At 36.3% G+C, this 26,519-nt stretch overlaps 1 protein-coding gene across 10 annotated transcripts in view; it reads left to right on the top strand.

Moving 5' to 3' along the window:
- The window catches only part of KIF21A (kinesin family member 21A), an 87,818-nt gene that overhangs the window by 48,125 nt on the left and 13,174 nt on the right, over positions 1–26,519 (top strand). For 2 of the 10 annotated variants that reach the window (XM_017811462.1, XM_017811463.1), the window contains exons 11-30: positions 254–457; positions 3,841–3,879; positions 6,119–6,203; positions 6,382–6,499; positions 7,641–7,829; positions 8,752–8,951; positions 9,337–9,444; positions 9,934–10,002; positions 10,113–10,324; positions 11,003–11,156; positions 11,509–11,706; positions 12,041–12,142; positions 13,919–14,084; positions 14,595–14,615; positions 18,437–18,497; positions 18,714–18,768; positions 19,795–20,012; positions 24,035–24,145; positions 24,698–24,826; positions 26,397–26,435. In XM_017811462.1, coding sequence (XP_017666951.1) covers positions 254–457; positions 3,841–3,879; positions 6,119–6,203; positions 6,382–6,499; positions 7,641–7,829; positions 8,752–8,951; positions 9,337–9,444; positions 9,934–10,002; positions 10,113–10,324; positions 11,003–11,156; positions 11,509–11,706; positions 12,041–12,142; positions 13,919–14,084; positions 14,595–14,615; positions 18,437–18,497; positions 18,714–18,768; positions 19,795–20,012; positions 24,035–24,145; positions 24,698–24,826; positions 26,397–26,435 — 2,478 coding nt within the window. The remainder of the gene's footprint in view (positions 1–253; positions 458–3,840; positions 3,880–6,118; positions 6,204–6,381; positions 6,500–7,640; positions 7,830–8,751; positions 8,952–9,336; positions 9,445–9,933; positions 10,003–10,112; positions 10,325–11,002; positions 11,157–11,508; positions 11,707–12,040; positions 12,143–13,918; positions 14,085–14,594; positions 14,616–18,436; positions 18,498–18,713; positions 18,769–19,794; positions 20,013–24,034; positions 24,146–24,697; positions 24,827–26,396; positions 26,436–26,519) is intronic. The other 8 variants (XM_017811464.1, XM_017811465.1, XM_017811470.1 and 5 more) reach the window with 8 other exon arrangements.

Here is a 26,519-nt window from a genome sequence, read left to right as displayed (position 1 = left end):
TTTCTTGGACACATATCATGCAAAAAAATTATCTGGCCTATCCCCACTTAGTGCTAGAGCTTTTGTATGGCATTCATGTAACATGTATATACATATAGCATATGCAGATATGTATGTGTACATATATGTGTGTATGTTCATACAGACATTTGTATTTTCATGTATTCCATAGGTACAGATGCTAAAGAGTGTACATTTCATGTATAGGCAATACTTGTAATTCATGGTCTAAATTTTTTTTTTTTTTATTAAGAGCAAAATTATTAGAAAGTGAAGCAGTGAATGAAAATCTTCGACGCAACTTGTCAAGAGCTTCATCAAGAGCCGCATATTTTGGTGGACCATCAGCATTTTCTGCTTCTATGCTTTCTTCAGAGAAAGAGACAATGGAAATTCTAGATATAGCCAAGAAAGATCTAGAAAAGCTGAAAAAAAAAGAAAGGAAAAAGAAAAAGAGGTGGTGTACAAATTATAATGCTATTTCTTTTCTCTTTATTAGTAAATAGGTGTATTTTTTAACGATTGAGACTTAAATATTAATTTATTGTTATTGTCTGGGTTTGGACTCTAAACTGCTGTTCCTTCAAACCCTTTTACGCATTGAAGTTATGGATGTTTTTCTTTTGCATCTTTTCTTCCAGTGAAGTATGCAGTATTTGTAGAATTAATGTCTCTGTTATAATGGATTTTTATATATAATTATGCACAATGGTAAAAGCACAGGTGCTCTTCATAGATTTTGATATTTTAAAATTTTTTTTTAATGCATTTGAAATTCAACAGAAGTTTTAAAAAAAATTATAAACTTTTTTTCAACTCTGTCAAAATTGAAATCGCTTTCTGAAGAAAAGATATTCTGAATAGCTGGGAATTCTTTGGTGATTCTTGGAATGGCTTCTTTTGCTTTATCTTCTGCTTCTATGAATGTTTTTAATTTGAGGTTTCCTAATTCTCTGCAACATCCTGCTTTGCTCTGTTTTGCTGTCCAACTTCTCATCTACTAAAATCCTCATAGACAATGACATAAATGCCTGTTCAGACAGCAGTTAATACAACAAGGCTTTGTTTGTGTACTCAGAGACATTGATTTCATTAAAAATCTCACCCTTTTATCTGAATTTTCCCCATGCTTCTAATCTATTACTCTTTCTTATAATGGTCCTTCAGACTTCTACAAGTTCAGTGTAAAACTAAAATAGTATAAGCTGGAAATACAGTCCAAGTATAAAGTAGGTTGTGTATCTATAAATCCATTCACCACACAAATGTCTGATACTTGTAGAGAACACTCATTTTAATAACAATTCGATTCTTCATTTGCATATTATTTTTCAGGAAGCTCTTATACTTTTATGGGGATTTTGATGGATTTTGTCTCATGTTTGTAGGAACTTGAGGGCAAGATGGAAGTATTAAATAAAATCAGCTGAATGTTCTGGCCTCTCTTAGGCCAAGCACTTCAATATGACCTGTAACTATAAATGCAGGAACAAAGAGTTTTGATTTTGTATGTTTTAACACATTTTAAAATCAAGCATGCATATAACTACATGCTTAGATAGAGCCTCAGGTTTTAGGTTGGGGCCTGAATATTAGCTAGAAGACAGGATTGTGTCTGTATAAAGGTTACTAGATACATTGAGTAATATCTCTTATTGTAAGAGATTATGATTTAAAAAAACAATTTTTTTTGAAAGTTATACTATACGTACAGTAGTAAGTAAAACAAATGGTTGTTCATTTTGTTTTCTTTTGTTTTTTTTTCTGAAAGAAATTTCTGCATCTAGTCAAACTTGCTCATACCAGGACAATAATCTTGTGATGGGGTAACCAAGTAGTCTGATCCAGAAGTATTGACTACTTACCATAAACTATTTTTGCTATCAGTTTTCTATCGTAGTAGTATAGAATTAGAGAACCATAGAAAAATTTAAGTTTGAAGAGATCTCTTGATGGTCCAGTCTCTGTCTTAAAGTGGGTCTTGCATTCTGTAGAATAGGATCATAATCTTCAAAGTGCTGGTGAGGTTTGAATCTATATACTGGCCTATCTGCAGACTGCTTTGCAATAAATAATTATAAATTTCTGAGGTGCATATGTTGAGAGAAAAATTCCTTAGATGCTAAGAAATATTAGAATTTGAGGCATTATATGTTGTCACGCTTGTTACTTGCTGAGTGCCTCTATCTAATTAGTGAAATACAGTGTCTGTGTTCAGGTTTTATAACTGTGAATTTTTATTCTATTGAAATTTCAGGAATCAGCATTGAGTTTTAATGTATTGCACAGACACAATTTACCCTGAAGTTTGGTAGGGATTCTTTGCTCTACTTCTGTCTTCTACAGGCATTTAGTTGTTTTTACTGTACTATTTCTTTTTAGGGTTGCTGTTCTTTGGAAGTTGTCTAACTAGCATTTTTCTATTAAAATGGGATTGGTAAGCCTAGATACTAGTTCTGCCCCATCTGCTGCCTTTCTTGATCTTTTCTTTCCTGGTTATGGATCAGTACAATAAAAGGTGCATAATTTTAAATACATGCAACTCATCTAAATTGTTGTGAGGTAGCCTGAAGAGCCAGTTTCTGAATGAGCAGAAAGCTTGTACTGCTCTGTATCTGTAGCCTTTAATAAGCATCTGTCATAAAGTTTAACAGAAACAGTTTACATGGCAGTAATGTTTTGGCTACTGAAAAATTGACATACTTGACTGGAGTGTCCTACACTGTGACCTACTCACCAGAAGACCCAGAGTAAACCTTCCACATTCCTTTCAGTTGTTAGTCAGCCTTACATACTTGGTAACCATCTCTGACTGTTGTCTTTTGACTTCCCCAACCTTTATTAATCTAAATGATAAAATTACATGGGGTTCAGAGTGTTAGCTCCAAGCTGATACTGAAGGAAGATGAGAGGCATTATAAGGTGGAAAGGAAGCAAAAGCTCTTGCTCAAAACTTTCTTGTAATGGGAACATGAGGAATTTCAGTAGTTGATGAATTTTAAGCCACCTCTATGCTTACATAAGTCATGCAGACATTTCTTTACTGATGCATCCACATTCATTCAAGAGGAATAAGTACAGGGAGAAATACTAACATTTTGTCCATCTCATTGCTTCTGGTGCATGTTTTTTGTTAATTTATTAAAAAATAACAAGCAATGATTGGCATGTATTTTTTGAATCCCAGAAAAACAAACTGCAGTTTTCTACTTTGTATTTAAAAACAAACAACAAAACCCCAAACAAAAAAACATGAATGCAGTTTGAAGATTTTTTATGAGTTATATTCAGAATATATTATTTAGAATATTAATACAAAATTTTTCTTATTTCTGCTTTATATTACAATATGTTATCAGCATATATAAAATCAATGTGTATTTTTTTCCTTATATATTCCTGAGGATTTATAACTTCAGGTCAATGGCAGTATTTGCAATTTTCAGTATTTTTAACTGCCAGTTTTAAGTGGCAAAAGAGGAGAAAGCTTTTTTCTAGAATTAGGAGATTTTTAAAATTCATGATTAGAAATAATTCTCAAAGTGAAATATATTGTCTAAAACTTCTTCCTTAGTGTAACTTGAATTTACAGTTGTTGACAGTGGCAGATTAGTTAATCTACAAATGCTTCTTCTTTGTTTTCTGTTTACTTTCCAACTGTGCAAGATATATTGCCTTTTTACTACTTGTTGTCTCTTGATGGTATCTTTTAAAATTTCATTTTGAACTCCACAAGCTCATATATATCATTTTTTTACCTTCTTATCACTTTTGCTTTTCACTGTCTGGTTTGTCCTTCATTGGCTTGGCCTTCCAATACTGTACCTCGTGCTTTTGAAGGCTACAGAAACTTGAGGAAAGCAGTCAAGAAGAAAGAAGGTTGGAATATTTCCCAGGTTTTTAATTACCTGTCATTTCAATTAACTGGTTGTCATACATGAAAAGGAGTTGGGTAGATTCATAGGTACTTCAGGAGTAGTTAATTTGAGTTTTCAAAATTCTTTCTTGTGTTTTGACTTTCAACAAGTGTTCTAACTGCAAGAAATCTCTGTTGTGGAATTGAGGTTGACTCTGGGATTGCAGCGTTGAGCAAGCTTTTGTGGGGAGGTGGTGCCTTTGGGAATTCCTGTAGAATTAAGTAGATTTCTTTTCTTGCACGGCCTGTATGGAATGAAAGGCAAGAGGAAGGTGCAGTAGCACATACGGTATGAAATGTCTAGCAGGCAGCATATGACAATAATAATAATTTTGGCGTGTGAGATCAAGAATGTCTTGGACCTTCACAGCTCAGTTGTCTGCTTCTTTTGTTTCTGAAAGCATGTGACTGAAGCCTCGATCATTCCTTTCATTCAGTTTCAGCCAAACCAGTAGATAAAGTAGTAAATCATAGAAAGCAGTTAAATTGAGGACTCTAAAAAGAGAAATATACTGTGATTAAAAGTGAAAGTAAGGGAGTTTTTATTTTTCTGCTGTCTTCTTTGATCCAAAATTCATGCAGACAATGTGAATCCACAGATTACTATTACACACATTAAGCAATACAGTTCTGCCTGGGAGAGCTTCTGGCTCTACTTCCTTTTGACTCTCCCCTTTCTTAGGCAGAACACATTCTCTGCAGCGATGAGCTCTGTGCTATCTGCAAGTGGAAGGGAAACTGTGAATTTGCCTCAATCTGCATGAGGATTGCAGCTAAGATCCATCATTACTTAGTCTTAATAACCAACATAAAACATAACATGTTCTTTGCTGAGGGAGATGAGAATCTATGGAAATGAGATTGTCTGGCTCAGTGTTCCCCATTTGGCATTTGTTTGTGTACAAATCTGGTTAGGCTTTTTAATTCCAGCATCCCCAACTTTCTGGGGTCCAAGCAAAAATTTTCTTGGACCCCCTTGTGCAGCTCATCACTGTAATAAGTGGGGCTGAAGGAACCAGTTAGCACTGAACAGGTTAAAAAAGTATTATAACAAAAAAATCATATGTGCACAAAAGAACTATGTTACTCAACTGACACTTCTGAAATTTGAGCTGTTTTAAGGGTGGTTTTAAAAGTGTCACTTGACAAATTGTAGTGTCTCAAATGTACTGAATATTTCTTCTCACTGCACTGAGTATTGGATTTGTCCAAGAGTTAGATCTCAAGTCTGAGCTCCTTTTGGTGTCAGTGGAGGAAGATGTGCATTTCTAGTTACAGTGCCTGATCAGTGACAGCATGTGACTTGCCAAAATATTATGCAACTGAAGTTAGTTGAGGTGGATTCCACATTATGCAATCCTAACCACATTTTTTCATTATTACTCCCTATGCAGACAATGTGAATCATGATTCACATGATTTCTGTCATGATTTCCCATCCATTGGAGATTTGGGTTGTGCACATGTATCTCTAGAGTGACTGACATCTGGTCTGTGATAATTTGCAAAGTGACATTGGTTTTTTTGTTTTGTATTTGTATGTGATGTCTTATATGTGCACTTAAAAATGTTAAAACTTTCCATAATGGCTAATACACCAAACCTTTAAAATGAAACAAACAAACAAAAAAACCTGCTGTAAACCCTTTTTGTTGCATCAATGCCTATTTTGAGCATTCCCTTGATATCCAAGTAGATAACTCTGATCAAAAGAGTAGTTAGTTTTAGTATGATAAATTAGGATATTATTTAAGGTTTATACATACATTTTGAGACTATTCTAAGCACAGTAGGCTCTGTTATAGCTTGAGAGTGTAGTAATACCCGTAATGTATGTTGTACTTGCACATAATGTTCTTTCTTTGTTTTCTAAAAGCTACTCTGGGTACACTGCAACTTCCATGCAAAATGAGTGCTGCTGTAGTATATGGAGATGGGTATTACAATTGTCCCAGCTGTGCAGTATGCTGAACAATGTGCAAATCATTGCTATTACTTTGCAAGCCAAGATTAAGAGTAATTAGGCATTATTTTATTATCTGCAGAAGTTTGGAAGTTGTATTTTACCCATGCCCAACACCTGTATCTTTTTCTAACTACACTTTTGTTTTCATCTTTATTTGGAATTAAAACATTGGTTGGGGGATGGGAAGCACATGTCATTTCAGTTTGTGAATATTTTGTGTCTGCCTCTTCTACTAGTGTTAAAGAGGATAACACAGATAATGAGCAGGAGAAGAGAGATGAAAAAGGCACTTCGGAGAGAGAGAATAATGAATTGGAGGCAGTAAGTATTTAGAAGTGTTTGGTTTATTTGTTTATTGTCTGTTTAAAGATTTACAAGATTATAGAAAGGAAATTTGGAATGGATCAGGTGAATAACTGCAGCTTCGCAGTGATAGTCACAAGGGACTGGGAGATGGAAAAAGCTTGGGTGTGCTTCAACGTCTTTGTATGTTTTTTAGGAGGAAATTCAGGAAGTAAGTGATCACGAGGATGAAGAAGAGGAAGATGATGAGGATGAAGACGACATGGAAGTTGTTGAAAGTTCAGATGAATCAGATACTGACTCTGATGAAAAAGGTGATGTCAGTGAAATATTCTGTAGAATTTTACAAATAATATCTGTCATACCTCAGGTTTTAGTAGGCAAGATAGCCTGTTGTCAACCAACTGCCCATAATTCTCTCTGAATTTTATGTCCAGTGAATAATTTTTTTGGTTATGTGATAAAACATGTAACAGATAGCTGATGAAGTGTCCCTGTTACTGGCTTTAAAACTGACCAGAGGACATCAGGTGTTTGATAACATATTTCTTCCTTGGTTAAAATATCCAAAGTGTAAGGTTTAAGTACTGGATTATTTTTATGTCTCAGAACTAATGACCAAGGGAATAGCTCCTATCAGCTAATTTGGAAAAGGTAGAATTTTATTTGAAAGGCTAAAAGTCCATCAGCCTTCCTCATTTTTGTGTAGCAAGAGTCAGAAACAGAATCATCAGCAAATCTCTCATGTGAACAGGGCAAATAGGCAAACCAATGTTAGTTTCTTCTTGTCACACAAACCATTATTGGGAACCTGAAAAAGAATGATCCTTAACTGATATCTTTATTCTAGAGCACATAATCTTAAGACAAAAAGGGACCTAATTGGCTAAAGAAATTAATTCAACTTTTATGAATTTGTCATATTGGTTAGTCCTTTTTCCTTGCTTTTTCCTCCTGCTTTTCTCATTCCCTTCACCATTTCACTTCCATGACTGAGATGGTTCCTGTCTTCTTAGAATCCTGGCTGTATCTTTCTAAGATCTAGAAAGGGAAAGTCTCCCTTTGGAGTCTGCCAGAAGTCAGTTTTTCCTTTTATAACCTGCTGGGTTTATGAATGACAGTTATTCACCAGCCCCCAGGTATGGCTGAAATCTTGCAACTTTTTGTATGGGGAAGGACAGCTTGCTGGTATTGTGATTTAAATTACAACATTGGGGCAACTGTGATCCAGTGTGAGATATCTTTCCTTACCTGTTTCTCAGTTCTAGGATTGAGAGTGTATAAGAAAGAGACTTTAACAAGAATTGCAAATAAGAGTTTTGCTTGCTGCATTGTAATTTGTGTAGAATTCTTCTATGCACAATTAACATAGCAGCAAATGACTCTGAGATTGCAAGGAGTATCTATATTCATGTGATTCTTGCTGTTACCTTAACAGAAGCCTTTTTATTTCAGAAAATTATCAAGCTGACTTGGCAAATATCACCTGTGAAATAGCCATTAAGCAGAAACTGATAGATGAGCTAGAAAACAGCCAGCGAAGATTGCAGACACTGAAAAAACAGTATGAAGAGAAACTAATGATGCTACAACATAAAATTCGAGACACTCAGCTTGAAAGAGATCAGGTTCTTCAAAACCTTGGTAAGAAGCACAAAATAATTGATCTTGTGTAAGCTATTCAAGTTGAACTGTTTGCTACTTCCTTCGTTTTCTTTTTCAAATGTGATGAGAAATTGCAGAAAATAGAAATAGATTTATATCCATAATGCCAGTGTATCATTCTTTACTAATTCTAATTTCTACCAGAATTAGAGAAAAAATGCTTAGAAATATACTGCTACTGACAGGTATTTGATTTGGTTGAATAGGTATTTTTAGTTTTCTAGGAGCTCTCATTTTGATGTCATCCTTGAGATAGTTCCTGAATGAAAGGTGTTTTCCTGCTTTCTACTCCCCACTCTCTTTTTCTATGCATAAAAATAAAAACAAGGAAGAGTGATCTTTCAGAGATGTTCTACTGCCCAAACCTTTTGAATATATAATAGTATTGAGATGAAAAACCATCTGTGATCAGGAGTCCTAAGACACAAAAACCCTGAATTTTGGTAGAGTACTGAGGAAAGTATTTTGTTTTTCTTTTTTAAAATATACTATATGTGCTTTATAGTTATATACTTTATAAGCTTTTGCTGTTTCCTTACTCCTTCAACTTTCCTTTTTGATCAGTGTCAGAAAAGGAATACTTGGCTTGATGGCGTTTAGGACTGTAGTTATACCCTTGTACACATGTGTGAACAAGGATGTGTTTTTGTGTCTTCAGGTGCTCAGATTTGTTGTCTAATGCAAAGAAATCAGAGGAAAGTGTTAATACTTGATCTCTTATCCCAGAATGCATACAAGGTGGAAAGTTCAATGCAATGCAGGAGAAAGGAACTAGAGACAAATTAGGGTTTTTTTAAGGTATTGCTGATAATGCTAAAGCAGAGGAAGCAGTCATCTGCTGTGGCTGGCAAAGTGAAGATATCCTGAACAAAAGCAGATTAAGAATTTCATTTTGTTCTAGGTTCTGTAGAGACCTATTCGGAAGAAAAAGCAAAAAAAATCAAGTCAGAATATGAAAAGAAACTCCAAGCCATGAATAAAGAACTGCAGAGGCTTCAAACAGCACAAAAGGAACATGCACGATTGCTTAAAAATCAGTCTCAATATGAAAAGCAACTCAAGAAACTGCAGCAGGAGGTGACAGAGATGAAGAAAACAAAGGTATATATTGGTAAATTGAAGTGTACAATGAGTGTTTACTGAAAATTGGTTTGAAATCTCCTGTGTACCCATCTCCCAGATAACTGTTAGCTGCTCGAAAGTCTGAAAATAGAAAAGTTATGAGGACTAGGCTATTCTTGGAGGAGAGGGGTAGCTTTTAGGTTTAATGAACAGAAATTACGGTATCAAAAATGCAGAAGCTTGCACAACTTATTAGCTGTTATTCATCTCTGAGTGAAAAAGGTACATTAGATGGAGGAGGTAAATTGCTAAAAGTATGGAATATACTGGAAAATGACAATTTGAAGAAGAAACTCTGTATGAGTGGGAGCAGGAAGCAGCACTTCAGTGTGAACAGCTTTTCTAAGTGATGACCTCTTTACAGGTTCGCTTGATGAAACAAATGAAAGAAGAGCAGGAAAAAGCAAGAATGACTGAATCTAGAAGAAATAGAGAGATTGCACAGCTTAAGAAGGAGCAACGCAAACGAGAGGTGATTTGACAGATAAAGAACTTTTGTTTCGAATAAGCATCTGTCATTATGATGTGGGTCTGTTTGCAGGCACACGCCCTGTGTACACACACTGAGGCAGGCATATACCTGTATATTTTCACCAGCCAAAATGCACAAAATTTGCTCTGACTTCTATGATAACTCAGTTTCTAGCTTCAGGTGATAAGCCTTCTATTTTCTATTGTGCTAACTGAATATGTATATCAGTGTTATTTTATTAGTGAGTCTTCACAAAATTCTTCCTACCACCTTGCTTGCATGTAAGTATTCTTCTGATAGAGAATTGATACAGTGAAGCACTAACTTTCATTCTCACTAGAAAGAGCAAGAAGCAATTGTAACTTGACTGCTTCATGTCACAGCAATTTTGCAGATTTGCATTAGTGTGTAAATGTCTGTTTTTAATACAATACAATCCTTGTGGCAGATAATGGAAAAATATCATGTGCTGCTTGTATTTTTTCACAGCATCAACTCAAGCTTCTGGAAGCTCAGAAAAGAAATCAAGAAGTGATCTTACGTCGCAAAACTGAAGAGGTATTGTGGTAAAACAGCAATTAATCTTTGAAAACAGAATGATATTGTATTGCTGTAATTTAGAACACAGTTCTGGAAAGAGTTAATCATGCCTTTGCACTCTGTTTCAGGTCACGGCCCTTCGTCGGCAAGTAAGGCCTCTGTCTGATAAAGTGGCAGGGAAAGTAAGTCGAAAGCTGAGTCTGCCCGAGCATTCAATGCAGGAAGCAAGTTCCAGCTTAGCAGCTGAGCACGATGGCTCCAGAACAGCAGCACAGCAGAAGATGAGAATTCCTGTTGCTAGGGTTCAAGCATTATCTGTAACTGCAACAAATGGAACAGGGTAAGGATTCAAACTCTTTAGTACTCTCTTAGGAGAACTGAAAATTGCATGGATTTTCTGGCAGATAATGTTTAGATGATACATGTTGCAGCAGTTGTTATTTGTCAAACTGTTGTCATGTAGTGCTCATAAAATGGACACTTTACCTTTATCAAAAGCAATGTTACTTTTCTGGGTTTAAGACAATGTAGAATAATATAAAATGGCATTAAAGGACAAGTCTCATAAACTGGATTTTGAAATTTTGAGGTTTTTTAATCTACTCCTCAAGAAAAATGCCCTTGGTGGTCCAATGCCAGCAGCATTCTTAAGTACAAAAAAAACTTGTTGGAAAATGCAGTTTAATGTATTAGGTTTATTTGTGCTCTTCCACTATGGTTTAAAGCAGATCTCCTTTTTAAGTAGGAAATAACTCCTAGGTGGCCTTTGAATTCAATAGTGTGTCATAAAAGATGCTGTGGTTTATGATACCTGTTTTTCAAGTGCAACATATTAAGGTGTAGTACAGTTCAGGGCTGGATGGAGGTAACTGTCTGGTGCAATGAAAAACTGCAAGAAATTCTCTGTGAAATTTTAAAGTTGTCTGTGAAAAATACTCTGTCCTGATCATTTCCATATTCAAATTTATAACTGGACTACTTTAGACTTAGCTGTATGTTTCTCTTGAATTTATTACAGAAAGAAATATCAGCGGAAAGCAGTGACAAGCAGAGTTTACTCCTCAAAGGCAGCCAGGATGAAGTGGCAGTTACTTGAACGCAGAGTGACTGATATTATTATGCAGAAGATGACTATTTCCAATATGGAGGCAGATATGAACAGGTTACTTACGGTGGGTAATCTACTGTGCACTGTTGGCTGTACCACTGTACTAAATAGAGAGCAGTGCAAGCATGTCTGCTGTAAATGAATTGTTGTGGTGGTGGCATTGGCAAAGCGGTGTGGAATCCATTGCAGTCAGTGAAGACACTCTTGACTCCAGTAAGCATTTGAACCATGGGATTGCTGTGCCTAGTAAGAAATAAAAAGCACATTAATGTGATCATCTGCAAATACATTACTATATTCACCTGTGTAACTTCTTCCCATAGAATTCATGAAGAAAACAAAACAAAAAGGCACTTAAATACCCTGAGGTCTTACTAATTCCTTTTTATGTTATATTATGTCTTTCGGAAAAATAGCAACGTGAAGAACTTACAAAAAGAAGAGAAAAGCTCTCAAAGAAAAGGGAGAAACTCATCAAAGATGGTGGCAGTGAAGCAGATAGAAATGTCCAAAACATAAATGAAGAGACGGAATCAGTAACTGCGAATATAGACTACATTAATGACAGCATATCTGACTGCCAAGCAAATATTATGCAAATGGAGGAAGCAAAAGTAAGTCAAGTATTAATGCAAAAATGGTAAAATGGGGACAAGAAACACAACTGTGCTAGCCTTGAAAATGTTCTCACTTAAAAATTATTTTTGGTTTGTCTGTGTAATTACTGAACCAGGAAGTGAAAATTGGTGAAAGCTTTCGTGTGAAGTTTGAAATAAGACTGTTTATACAATTGAATTTTCATGTCTGAGTTCTAGTGTCAATAGTGTAATGGAAGTTAAGATTGCAAAGCATTTAAATGTTAAAAGCTGATGCTTTCTAGTCTGCTGGCATTAATATAGTTCTTGGGACTTTTTCACAATCTGACTGTTTTTATTGCTGCACCCACAGGAAGAAGGAGAGACCTTGGATGCAACAGCAGTGATTAATGCTTGTACTTTGACAGAAGCTCGATATTTACTTGATCACTTCCTCACGATGGGTATCAATAAGGTAACGTGTTAAGTGAAGTACCCGTGTGCCAGGACTGTGGAATGTGCCATGAGCAGAGTTGTGCCAACATAAAGACTGACCAATATGCATTAAATAAAGCAAAGTTGGTCAACACTACTGAGTCATGCTGGTTGTCAGTGTGAAGGCCCTTGAGATCTATCATCCCCTTCAACTTGTTGCCTGATTTTCCAATCTGCAGTAGAGCCAACTTCACTGTACTCGTTATCACGTATTGTTCCAATAAGAGCATTAGCTTTTTGTAATCAAATAAATCACTTTCTGTGTTTTTAAACAAACTTCTAAAGAATGCTCAGGATCTCTTTTTAAAAGACTGGCTCAGCTGCTTTTGTAAAAATATGAAGCTTTAAAAACTTAAGTTATATATTGATGCATGGCATACTTTACTTAGACTTATACTTTTGAGTAGAGCAATAGAGACTTTTTCTGAAAGCCTTGGGGAGTAATATTTTCAAAATGAGTGTTTGGCAGCTTATAGCCCTGTGCACACATGTATCATATTCTCTTGCTGCTGCTTTTGTTTCTGTCTGGAGAACAGTACTCAGTGTCATTGAATCAAATGAAATATTTCAAGGGTATTGAAATGATCTTTGATCAGTCCCACTGACCAATTCTCTGTTCTTTTTTTGCATTCTTTGTTCATCACTATGCAGGTAATCACAAAAGTTTGTGGAGAAAAAAGAAAAAAACTGCCACAATCACATTGGCTTCGGGAAATTTCAGTCTTTTGATATTTTTTCAGCCCTTGGGGGGGTTTGAATGGATCTTGCAACAGAGTTAATATGAGAAAAGTGCCTCTGACTTACTCTGTTAGCAATTTTTGCTTATTATCATAGAAGGATCCATGATATGAAGGTTTCCATCATCTTTTTGATAAGTATCATGTAGAAATACTGAAGATTGTTTTTTGGTTTTTTTTGCAAAATTGGTCATGCCTGCTGTCTATTCTGTTGTTTGTTTTCATATGCAAAATGTGTCTATTGATATGCAGTTTTAGTTGAATCAGAATGTAATATGTAAGCTGATAGGGCTACACTTGTTTCTCAAGTGCTAGCACTCAGAGGCCTCTGTTGCCCTACAAATCTTTGAGAAGATGTGTTGTACCTTCATTTTTCTCTACTGTTTCTTTTGGAATTTGAAATTTGGAGATCTATTTGGAAACCATTCTCTGTAAATTTCTTTGGCTGTGTTTTCTACAGCTGAAAAATTCCCACTAATCCATGGGTCTAGGGAAGTTCCCTTAGAATGGATTCTGTCCTAAGTTAGGCCATGAGATCTTTCATCAGAAACTGAAAGTTCACTGAGTGATTGTGTAGGAAAGATTACAGTTCTGGGTCCCACCCCATCCCACCTCCAACTCCCCTCTCATTCTTTATCATAGAGTATCATGGTAATAATTTTTTTAAAGAAAGGACTTATTTGACAAAAGCGAAAATATGGATTTTTCAGATGCTTGCTACTCTTAAATAAATGCCAAGGCTCTGAATTGCCCTTGGGAGTCATATCCAACTAGATGCATATTTGCAAGGCAGTCTGAGGAATACAAGTTAACTGAATGGTTAATGAGTCTCTTTAAAAGAAGAAAGAAAGCAAAAGACCTTTAGTTGATGCCTGATCTTTAGGATATTAAAAGAAGGCTGCAGTATACACATTGTTTGTGCTTGCAGTTTTTAAAAAGTTTTGACAGTTCTCATTTTGTAAAAAAGAGTTGTGACAAAACATTTGCCATCTTTCTTTCTTTCTCTCTCTCTCTCCTAGGGTCTCCAAGCAGCTCAAAAAGAAGCTCAGATCAAAGTTCTTGAGGGACGCCTTAAGCAGACAGAAATTACTAGTGCTACTCAAAACCAGCTGCTGTTTCATATGCTAAAAGAAAAAGCTGAGTTAAATCCTGAACTTGATGCTTTTCTGGGTCATGCTTTGCAAGGTAGTTTTGTCATCTTGTTTTTTTTAATAGTCAGCTGCATGTCATGTTTGCCTTTCATGCATGCTGTACTGGGCGTTCTAGACTATTTCCTCTCTGAATAGATGCTGTATTATAACACCATATACTTCACAATTGATGAGCATGGATGACATTTTTAAGTATACTCTCTCAGCAATGAAATGTAGGAAATTAAGGTTTTTTTACTATTGAGATTTTTTAAAATTCAAATAATCTGCTTGTTATTTTTACAGAAGACAATGCATTTACAAAATGGAATTGTTTTAACATGTGAATGTGAAATTCTAAATATTCAATGCTATTCAATCATCATATGCTAGTGATTTTGAACATAGCATTTTATATCTGTTACGGCATCTATTCTACTTCTCATGAGATGATACTAAGAAAAGTTTAGAATACATTTGGGTACTTTTGTTTTATTTCTTTTTATAAATGGATATGTTTTGATTGGAATGTTGCTTTTTTTTCCTTGTTGCTGTATTTACACAGACCTAGATAGCATACCACTAGGTAAGTATGTTTAGCTTTCTGTGTACTGTACAGCTGCATGAGTTACTAATGCATTCACGTTCACTAACTGGTGCATCTTAGAATTTGTGAGTGTGTGTGAAGTTTGCATGAACTATTTTGTAAATGTACTCATTATCATGAGCTTACAGAGCATTTCTTCCTTTCTGAAACCGTCCCTAGCACTTGTGGTAGTAGCCCTCGTGGTAGTTAGATTTGCCACATAAGAAGTGAAGACAGTAAGCAGAACTGTATTTCAAATTTATAACTTGCTGCTTATGAACCTAAAGTATGTTCAGCCTACAAAAAGCTATTTCATGATATACTACTGCTGTAGTTGTGACAAATTCTGCTCATCTTTTTAGGTCGAAAAAAAGGCAATTCTTAATGTGCAGGTCATTATTAACCTTTTGCAGATAGCTCATTCTGTAATGTAAATATTATACAGAATACAGGATTATATCTAACTTTTTCAGTTGGGATTAAGTTACTGACTTCACTGATTTTAAGATGTCTTTCGTTGTTGTTGCTTTAAAATTATTCCCAAAAGAATTATGCTTATTTTTCTCCCCTCGACAAAATTGGCTGTGTTTGAAACTTGAAAAAAAATATTCCTGGTATCAGTCTCAATTCCTTTTGTATTCTCTTATGCTGCTTTTAATCACATTATGCTGTCCTGTGATAGTTTGCATAGGCATCTGAAACATTTCAAAAGCTCAAAATTACCTGAAAGTATATAGCTTATCATCTAGAGATGGTGAGAACTTTGCTAGCTTCCTGTCAGGTGACACCAGAAGATCTGTGTCAGGGAATCTTGCTGCATGCAGCCAGTTATTTATTCAGGAACCTCAGTGGTTTGTAATTTCATAGTGCATCTAGAATAGACCTTCAGTGTGTCTGCATGTTCACTCCTGTTGGAGCAATGTTTCTTCAGACAGCATTGTATTTTCTTTAGCTCTGGACAGTAGCTCTATTATCAAAGTTTGTGTAGAGTATATCTCATTAAAGAAACTTTTTAACACTTTGCAAGCATGAACTAAGACTTTTCAAATATCTAAGCCACTCAGGATTGTTCTAACACTATAGGAAGGAAACTTCACCATGGGTGAATCTTGGCTGAATGTGCCATACTAACCTTGGTCCAAGTTGAAATTCCAACTGTCGATAGTTCTGTAGATCATTAGTGACCCAACCTTTTGAGCTGCAGGGAGTTCATGCCATTGTAGTGAGGCTTTGACGCTGGGATTTCCAGCTGATTAGCTGGCACTCTGTTGCAGGGGCTTCCTGTTAACCTGACACAGTTCCTGCAGGTAGAAGTGTGGGTGGCAGCAGATCCCGAGACCAATTTCACCAGGGTGCCTGACTGACATCTCAGTAGTAGTATGCAGCCAACCCCTTCCCTAGAGAGGGGTTTTGTGAATCGCTCTTTTGATGCTTACTTTCAGATCTGATACCTTCAAAAGTTCTTAGCCATCTGAATACATCTGGCTTGAAAAAGTTTGAACATTCCCCAGTGTAGTTGTGCACTTTCACTCAAGTGTAAACTAAGAAAGGGTTTGGTCTGCAGGAAAGTGCATCACAGACTCAGATTTTAACCTGAGTGGGTTTTCAGTGCACATCTACCTTGTTTGTGGTTGAACTAGCTGCCATTTGCTGTCCTGTCGACTCTTGTGAAGAGTTAAAATGACCATGAAATTGACTTTTGAGTGTTGCTGAAGTGACTCCTTCCTGAAGAGTTGTGGGAGCTGCTTTTCCTTCCCACCTATGACATATGGGCATTCATGGATGTGACTCATAACCATCTATGTGCAGATCTTAAGAAGGCTGGTCAAATGTCATTTCCTCTGGATGAACTGTGCTGATGTATGGCATTGTACTGGTAGTGTCCACTTGCCACTGCATGAGGATGAAGACAAATCATCAGAAAAGTTCACCACTGTTCTGCAATTACTGGTTTACTAGCAGTCATCCCTGCTGCTCCTTGCAAGCAGTACTGCCTTTACTAACTTTATTGCTCCTTTCATCTCTTCTCACTCAGGACTTCTTGCAGAATCTTGCTCTTACCTTGTGTTGATTCTGTGGACTGGTTTCTATCTTGGGGCTTTGGCAGTCTTCCTGTGCTGAATTGCAGACAAACTGAAGAAACAGATCAGGTCACATAAGTGTGAGCCTACAAATAAAATCCCATCTTTTGTGGTCATTCCACACTTTCTCCTTAGTTACCTGTAAAAAGAGATTGCAAGTTCTTTATGAGAAGGAGATGAAGTAACATCATTCTAACAAGAAACCTATATTTTTTTAAAGTACCTTTATTTTATGGATGCTGCTTCTGTCTTCCTAGAAGGAGCAGTACTCTAGATCCCCTCTTCTGCAGAAGACTAATAATAATAATAATAATAATGTGTATTGAAAATGTTTAATCTGGGCTCAAATCCAGGATGGAACAAAAAAAAAAAGAAAATCCAGAGTGCTATTCCTGTGACCCTGCTTTCTTTATAATATTGTTGTATTTCTGATAATTAAGGTTACATTACTAAGATTAATACAGCAGTTAAGTACCTCTGAAGTGCATTGTTGGTGTTGGGTCTAGATTGATATATGGTTTTGACTTTTTCAGAAAACATGTTTAGATGCAGCATACACGAACAGGCAGTATTTTCCTTCTCTTTTCTTCATTCCTTCTCAGAATTCAACTGAGAAAAGTATCTTCCCTCCTTTTCTCCACAGCATGAACTTGCACTTAAAACATATACATGGACAAACATGTTTTAGTATGGGTTACACATATATTGGTTCTATGCATTGTAAATGGTATCTGCTTTCTGGCAGAAATGAAGTAAAGAGACTTAAAGTGTCTCTAATAGTAAAGAGGAGATGTAATGGAAGGTTATTTAATCCTTCAAATTTCTGGAGTATGTTCAAAAATAAGGGACATACGTAACACACTTCTGCAAGCAATGTCCTTAAACTGTGCTTAAAGTGTATTATTAGAATAATATGCAAGTTAAGGGATTCGCTTTCCAGCAGTCCGGCATTGATTGTACATGTGCCCTTGACTCATTGTCTCAGCCTAATGTTTTGCACTGTTTGCATGCAGACATGGTAATCATATGTTTGACAGCGTTAGCGTATGACATGCATGCTGGTTTTGTCTTTTGTGACAGGTGTGCATACCCATTTTTACTTCAGGAATATTTCTACTGAACAGCTTCCATTTACATTTAATCTCTTTTAAGGAAGCAGTTCTATAGTAGTAAGTGGTAGCATCATCCTCTTTTGAAACATAAATGTTTATATACTAATAAAATGTTTGCTTCTTATCAGCTCAAATGGTGGCACTTTGTATAAGCTCAGGCTGAGCCTCAGCTCATTAGCTAGTTAAAAATACAATTTTCTTTTTTATTATAACCAGGCTGATTCTGTCTTGCAGCAAGAAGATTTAAAAAAAAAAGGAGAAACAGACATCCTTACTGTCCACTGATTTACCTCCCATCTCTTCCATGTTTTGTAGTTCGTTTTATTTGCTTTATCTGCTTTCTTACAGATTTTCTTCTAGAATTTCTGTTTTTCTATCATCTCTGTTGTCTGCTACAATAGATAGAGGACCACATTTGGCACAGTGTGCCTAGATGTATGATTTATTGAGACTGTGTGAAAAAAATTAGTTTAGATGCCAGGAAAATTCAATGGGGACTGAATAGAAAATAGTCAAGATATTTTGAAAATCCCTGTCTCTTGTACTCCATCTACATTCAACATAGTCTGAGCCTTCACCTCCTGACGTAGATGGGCACATTAACGTTATTCTTTTGGAAATTTTCCAGAAAATTTGGAAGATAGTACTGATGAGGATGCCCCATTGCATAGTCCTGGGACAGAAGGAAGGTGAGCAAATCTTTGTTATCGGGTAACTAGATCTTATTCTAGAAAAATTACTGTAATTTCTTCTTTTGTAATGCATTGTGCATCTGTTAGAAAATACCTCTGACATTTTTTCATTATACTTTGCCCACAATTTCAGTAGAAAGAAAGAAGAATAAGAATACACATTCTGCAAAAATATGGCTCCTTTCTAAATGTGATGCAATTTTTTTCTTTTAGTTCATTATCTTCAGATCTTTTGAAGCTTTGTGGTGAAGTCAAACCCAAAAGCAAGGTAGGATGTACAATGATGATAATAATTCATCTAAATGACTTCTAAGTGATTCTGTGATTCTATAATAATTCATAATTACGTTCTGGACAATGCTCCTTAATGTCTTTAGGGCAAAGCAAGAGCGAAGACATGCAAAAGGTGAACTGATGTATTCTTCATTTGATTTGTGTGCAATATGATTTTGTGTGACACTCCTCTCTGAGAAGCAATGTTAAAAATAACTTTTTCAATATTTTTGGGCTAAATTTTTAGAATTTCAGAAAGAGATGTAGTCTTCCAGTTACATGCACTCCAATCTGGTGTAGTTTTGCAGATTAGTATTACTTAGGCCACAGTTCAATGTCAATGCCAGTGGGAACTGTGAACATGCTTATTGTTTGCAATTTGCTTGTTTATGAAACAAATAAAAGTTTAACCTCCAGGCTCTTAATTACAGTTGACATTGGAGGAATATCTCTAGGCTGTCTGCAGTTTAATATTAATGGTAGTGGGAACTGGAAATGTGCACTGATTGCAGTTTTGCTTCTGTGCTCACAGGAGCATAAGCCAAGTTTGCAAAGTAAATAGAAGCTTAGCCTCCACTTTTCTAACTGCAGTTGGCTTTGGAGGAAAATATCTATTTTGGCTGTTCCATTATTGGTAGCATTCATTGGTGTGCAGGTATTTGGGCAGTTAAACTGAGTGAGTTTAGTCTAAAAATGTCACAAAATAAACGTCATTTTTGTAATGGCTCTGTTCAGACTGGATCTTTGTCTTCCCCACTGGCCTTTCTTTCCCCAAGGAGTAGACATTAATTTTACAGTATAATCACACCTAACATGTACAGTCAAATCAGTGTTTTATGCCATTGAATTTGACTTGCCTCCTCTGAAATCATTGCCCAAGAGTAGAGGTGAGCTTCTAAATTTAGTTTCCAAAGGCAGTTGCCAAGTGATTGAGGGGGATGCTAATTGCTAGCTAATGATAAGCTTAAACATAGCATTCCTGACACGTTTAAGTGGCAGTTTGGTTTTTATTTGTCTCCAGGCCCGCCGGAGGACCACTACCCAGATGGAATTGCTGTATGCAGCCAACAGTGATTTAGTCTCTGACAGTAGTGCTGCAGACTCTCCTTCGGCTGGCTCTCTTGCATCAGTTGCAGAAACCCAAGAAAGCGGGATGACTGCTGACACAAATGATACTTCTGCTAGGGACAGAGAGTTTATACCCCCACCATCTGGCTTACCTTCTAAGATAGGCAGCATGTAAGTTTGGCCATGCTGTACTAATTATCCTTTGCTTTTAAAAAATGCATGTTGCCAGTTTCTTGTAATCTGTTATTTTAACTTTACAAGTGAGGTTGATATACTTGAAGCCTACTAAATAATACTGACTAAGCTGCTTCTTTTCTACCATCACCACTCTAGAAGGTATAAATACAGTGTTGTAAGTACTGTGGTTGTTACTGAAGATGTAAGTTTTGTTAATTTGCTTTGTAAAATTACTGTAACCTTGTTCTACATAGGGGGAAAAACCCATCTAATACCTTGAATACTTTACTGTATTAGTGCTGTGGGAAATGCACATTCTAGAGAGGTAGTGATAATCTGCTTAAAACAGCAGAGAGATTAAAAAAACCCAAAACCCCACACCCCAAACCCCAACCCAAACACTTATATAATATAGTAATTTCTATATGGTCCTAACTATTAGGAAAAACCTTTCTGTGAATTGTCTTGTATGGACTATGCTTAAAATGAAGAAGTCCATGCAGCAATAGTGTATGCAAGTGAAAAGTTGAAAGAAACATGGTCGATATTATGAATCCTCAAAAATCCTTTCTGTTTGCAGGTTGCACTTACCTGCAGAACAGTCTTTCTAATTGCAAGTATCACCTGATTCGTAATAGAACTAAAAATATTATTTTTGTCTTTTTACTTTGGAGCCAGCAGGTGTCTCTCACATGCACTCTTTTTTTCTCATTTGCTGTTCTTTTTATATCTACCAATATCACTGCTGATTATTAGCCATTCACTGCTAGAGACCTTTTCTTGGCTTTTTAAGGTACTAGCTCCTATATTGCACAAACTCATATAGATTGAATGTGCTTGCCACATTCAGTGATATGGAAATCTGTGTCCCATAGCTATCTTCATGTTACAGGTTCTGAAATTAGGCATCTTTCAATATTCATCTGTCCTATTTGCATATTTTTACAGCAATCTCCATCTAATGTACACTTGCAATTTGTATTATTTTTACTGTGTATTTCTGGCATGTGCTTGAGGTGGCAATCATCAACAGTAAAACACTGCTGACAGCAATTATTAACCCTTGCTGATGGCTTCAGTGCACTTTACAAGTAGAATGTGCTTGGGAAGAATGCTCTTGAGGGTGAGGTTAGGTGGAAAAAACCCACTTGTTTCAGCAGTTAGTGTGAGATGCGTAAAGACTTTTGAAGCTTCAACATCTATAACGTCAAGTGTTATGGCCTGGCATCCAAAACTCAGGTAATACAAACTTTTGCCTCACTCCATTTTCTAGAATGTATCCATGTATGAGAGTGAGCCAGCAATGAGGCAAAACAGGATTTTCCCAAAACTGTGTTCTGCAAGCATTTGAGAGTTAGATGCTGTCAATAAATCAATTCAATCAGCAGTAGACCTCACCTTTTTTTATTTTTTATTGATCATGTTTTAGTATATAAGTGCTCCAAAATTCCCACAATCAGTCTGCAGTGACTTTGTCACTGCAATGTAGATGGTTTTTCAAAAATAGAAGTCCGTGTACTTTATACAGTATTGCTGGTTTTGCTTGGTCACTGCTCATAGTTGAAGAAAGCTTGTCTTTGTGAGCCATCTGGCCTTCACGTATGGACCTGTGGTGCCATCATCTCTCATGTAATAAAATATATTACACTATATTGTCCAAACACTTCTTGAACTCTGTCAGGCTTGGTGCTGTGAGGACTTCTCTGGGGAGCCTGTTCCAGTGCCCAACCACCCTCTGGGTAAAGAGCCTCTTTCTAATATCCAACCTAAACCTCCCCTGACACAACTTGTGGCCATTCCCTTGGGTCTTTTCCCTTGGGTTACCACAGAGAAGAGATCATGAGGAAGTTGTAACTGCAATGAAGTCTCACCTCAGTCTCCTCTAGGCTGAACAGATCAAGTGACCTCAGCTGTTGTTCATGCAGCTTCTCCTCAAGGACCTTCACCGTCTTCATTGCCCTCCTTTGGACACTTTCTAGTAGCTTAATATTTTTCTTATATTGAGGTCCCCAAAACTGCACACAATATTCAAGGTGAGGCTGCACCAGTGCAGAGCAGAGCACCTGTTCTTTACAACTATGCCTAGGAATTCCATTCCAGCAAGACAGCTGAATAATTTTTATTTTTATAATTTTTAATGATAATTGTTATAATTTTTTAGAAAATAGTTATATTTTACAAAATATTTATATTTTATAATAATTTTTATAATACTTGCCTATCCAGGCTTTCAAAAAGAATTCATAAAATGATCATGCTCTTTATACCCTCTTCTGAGGATGTTCCACTGTGGAGTCAAAGATGGAAGACTCAAGGAGCAGGTAGTGAGCAAGTGAAAGCTAGTTGCATGTTGGAATATGCAGAATTCCAGTGTGAGGAAGAGGAGCTTGGGTTCTAGTTTCTGGTTTGATTTCTGCACAGTGGACACATAGGCAACCCTGGCAGTAGACACTATAACCCATTTGTCATCCTTGTTGAAAGACCTAGGATCATCCTGATTCATAGGATTTGCCTTGTTTCCTCAGGATTTTTGCATTCCCAAATGCATTCTGGTCCAGCATAAAGAGAGGAAGGGAGTGTGTCCTGTTCCACCTTTTTTTATGTCCTTTGCAGAGTATGCCTAGAGGTAAGGGAGCCCTACACAGAAATGGATACTGCAGCCGTGAGAAGGGTTAAACCCACCTTCTCCCCTTTTTAGTAACTTAACTGCTAGGCTTTTGTGCAAAACCAGACAGGTTATCACTTATCCTCCTTTTTCTGTCACTTGAAGACCCCTGGGAAGCTCTAGGGTTGACATGCAGTTCTTGGCACTAGGTCCTACAGGTCCTTCACATTCCAGTTAGGGTTTGTGATCACTGGAGACAGTTTCATCTACTTAAGTCAAGTAGCTGTTCTTTGTTGTGCTTTCCTTGTTAAAGGATGTTATTCTGTATTTCAGTCCCTAAGTGGATTTTATATAGCACAGATTTCCTCTCAAGGGAAACTGATACAGCTTTTCTCATGCAGAGAAGTTGCAGCTGTACATATCCAGAACCCATAGAGCTCTGAGACAGGATGGTAGTAACTATGTCAGGCATGTGGCCTGCCAGCTGAACTTTATCTGCTTAATGAAGTTCCGTGAAACAAAAGCACTTCCAGAATCTGCTTTGTTTCTTTTAGTGAGTGTTTCTGGTCCTCATATTCATAGAAAAAACTCTAAACATAGAAAACTAGGATAAACCAAGGCAAATACTGCTTTTGTGATTGTTCAGCTAGTGAGAAATAGGAGTTCAGAAGAATGGAAACCATTCAGATTTCTTTCTTTTTTTTTTTTTTGTCTTACTGTGGTGAAATGATGATATTTGAGTGTCAGCTTTAATATTGCCCTCTTGATATTTTTGCTAATTTTAATGGGAAATAAAAGGTTGGGAGAAAGACCACAGAGATTGTGAACTGGAATTATTTCAGAGTAAGAACTAGAGAGACAAAGGAGGGATGGAAAGCAAGGGAGAAGGAAAATGGGGGACAAAGAAAAGCAGCGTTATTATAGTCAGGTTGCCAATGGGAAGTACATTTTCTTCATAATTTTGAATCTTATATTGTAACATGAACATGTTAATGGAAAGTTTCATTCATGTATAAGACTCAATCTGATTTCTCTGTTTTTCCTGTCTGTAAATAGTCTACTGTAGACGAAAATGTGGAATCTGAAATTTAGAGTTTCCATGACCGTAATTTGAGATGCATATTCCACTGTATTTCTTTTAGTCCTTCTCTTTTATTATTGAATTAGTAAATCTCCTTTGTATATTCAGTATCTGACTCTATATGTTGATCAACTGTGAAAGTTAATAAACTTGGTATATTTTTATATTGAAGTGTGAGAACAAGTTTATAATCCTTAAATTCAAGAAAGGCAATAATAGATTAAGCATGGTCAAAAATTTGAAATCTTACTGGGAGAATGACAGGTAATGTAAGAAAAGCAAGTTCTGTGAAAGGGCCTCAAAGTAAGATAACAATTGCTCTTGCTTTAGTTCCAGACAGGCATCTCTACCAGAGAAGAAAATACCTGAGCCTTCACCTTTAGCAAAGAGAAAAGCCTATGAGAAAACAATGGAAAAGCCAAAGACAAAAGAACAAAAACTGTAAGATTCTTTCAAATTTATTTACTCTGATGTATTTTAAACCTTGAATTTTCTTGAAAAATAATCTGTATTTTTCTATTTCTTTAAATCTAGGACAGGTTTTATTGTTGGCAGTGTTGGCACTCATTGCTCACCTTGTGTGTGGTGTGGTTGTTTGTTTTATTCTCAGATTGCTTTTCTGTACAAAATAACTCAGGAGCAGAGCCCTGAGAAAATGTCCTTTGGAGCATTTGCAAATGATTTGTTTTTGTTTTTTTTTAATTGAAGTCATCAATTTCTCTAAGACTGTGCAGCTTTATAAGAATTTCTTCATTTTACATATTGTATGTTTTCTGCCTGGAGCTTTCACTTTTAGCACTTAAACTTTGAACGTTGTGCCACCTTGCACTCTGCAGTCTTAAGCTTATTGCCTTCTCTGGGAAATATCTGTAGCTAGTATTATAATTTTATTTATTTGCTTAAGAAAAGAGCATCTAACGTTTGAGGCATGTTGCATTTAACTTCTCTAACCATTCATAACCTCTTAAAGAAGATGTTCTTTTTTTTTTGTAGCTCAGATTCTGGAGCCCCAGAGGCTAGTCTGTCACCTCCTACTTCCCCACCAAGCCGGCCCCGTAATGAAATGAATGTTTTTAGTCGTCTTACTGTTTCTCAGGGAAACACATCAGTTCAGCAGGATAAGTAAGTCACAAAGGGAAGCCTCAGCCCCCAACCAGGGAAATGCAAAGTGTGCTCAAGTTATCAGTGTAGTGTCTGGTAGAAATTTTGCCCTTCTGCAAGACAGGAGGAGATATTTCTCATGTTTTTGAGTAGTTTTCAAAGAAAATATTTTAAACTGCCATGGAATCACTGTAAAAATTCAAGAAAAGAAATTTCCTGCTGAACCTTGTTTCCTGTTTTCTAGGCCATGTCTGGTATTTATAGTTTTAAACCCAAAATAGAAAAGAATGGTAGAATTCTTAGATGCATGTGTATTTGTGTGTGTTTACATTTGAAAGTAGGTTTTAGGTGATAATTTAGAAAATAGTGCTTTTGACAGTTATTCGGTTACTCCAGCGTTGCTTGGAGTGCTGTCCCTGTCCTAACAGCACCCTGGAGGATGGGATGTTGAAATGCCTAGAACACAGTTGTTTAGAGATTATACAAATTATCAAACAGACTGACTTTAGGAGGTGATCTGCAGGAGTAGATGATATTCATATCTGGTTTAGAAGAAGTAGAACTCATTTTCCTCATATTAGGCATCTGTTAGGAGCCCTACTCCAAATGGCAGTGGACTTTACTTGACTAGAATCTTTATTGCAGGTTTCATTACTGGTACAAGTGTCATGCAGTGCTTATGAACTACAACTCAAATTTGAAAGAAACCTTTAGTTCTAACTGTAGCAAAATAAGAAATTGCACTCTTGTCTGTTTACACTGTTGGGTTTTTTTATAAAACTTGGGTTTTTTCAGTGGTCTATAGCCACCACATACCAAGCAGTGGCTTGCAAGACTTTCAGTAACTGTGCTTGTAATTTCTTTATCTTAGCTATGTTGCCTTTATCTTATTGCTAACTTCCACCTAACCCTTTTTGTTTTCTCTGAACTGACCTTGAAGTTAAATTGAAACTGCTGAATCTGTTTGATTTGAGTTGAAAATGAAGGACGTCTTAGGACATACTGCAAATGTTCATATCTTGGGGAATTGTCTTGTATGTTTTCTTGGTTTTTTATTCTTAAACGTTTTTAAAAATGAGAGGTGAAGGATTTTGAACTTAGGATTGTTCGCAAATTGCTGTTTTTATTTGAGTGGGCTATCATATTTAATATTTATATCTCTATGACTAACATTTTACACATTTCTTCTACACTTAACAGGCATTGATGTTCTGAATTTTTTTTCCTTTTGATAATTTCAACAAGCACTATCTTACAGAGGTTAAATTATGCGTCCGTCTTCTCCTTTTACTTTTTTGCCTTTCCTTCTGTAAGAAAACATTGGGGAAATAGGAAATGGCTCAGCTGGTGTTACTCAGCTTCTGGAGCTGAAACAGTCTACCAGTGTACCTTACTGCTGAGAGTGATATTTTAAGATAATTATTCTGTCCCCCTACCCTGCTATATACCCTGAGCAATGCTGCATACTGTATGTGGATTTGCATTGCTTTTCTGAGTTGGCCATGCTGTTGTTTGTTCTTCTCATATGGAGGCGTTACTTTGCTGATACCTATATTCTTTCTCCTCACAATTCCACCACTGTTGATTGTAGGTCTGATGAAAGTGATTCCTCTCTGTCGGAGGTACACAGGTACTCTCTTTCTCTTTTCTGTTTTCTTGGCATCTCTCACTGAAGTTATTACAGTTCTTAAGAAATTTCATTTTGCTGCATGAT

This window comes from Lepidothrix coronata, unplaced genomic scaffold (genome assembly GCF_001604755.1).
Source record: "Lepidothrix coronata isolate B3197 unplaced genomic scaffold, Lepidothrix_coronata-1.0 Scaffold32, whole genome shotgun sequence".
NCBI classification, from domain to species: domain Eukaryota; kingdom Metazoa; phylum Chordata; class Aves; order Passeriformes; family Pipridae; genus Lepidothrix; species Lepidothrix coronata.
Note: the sequence above shows the minus strand (reverse complement) of the source record. Positions and strands in the feature narration are given on the sequence as shown.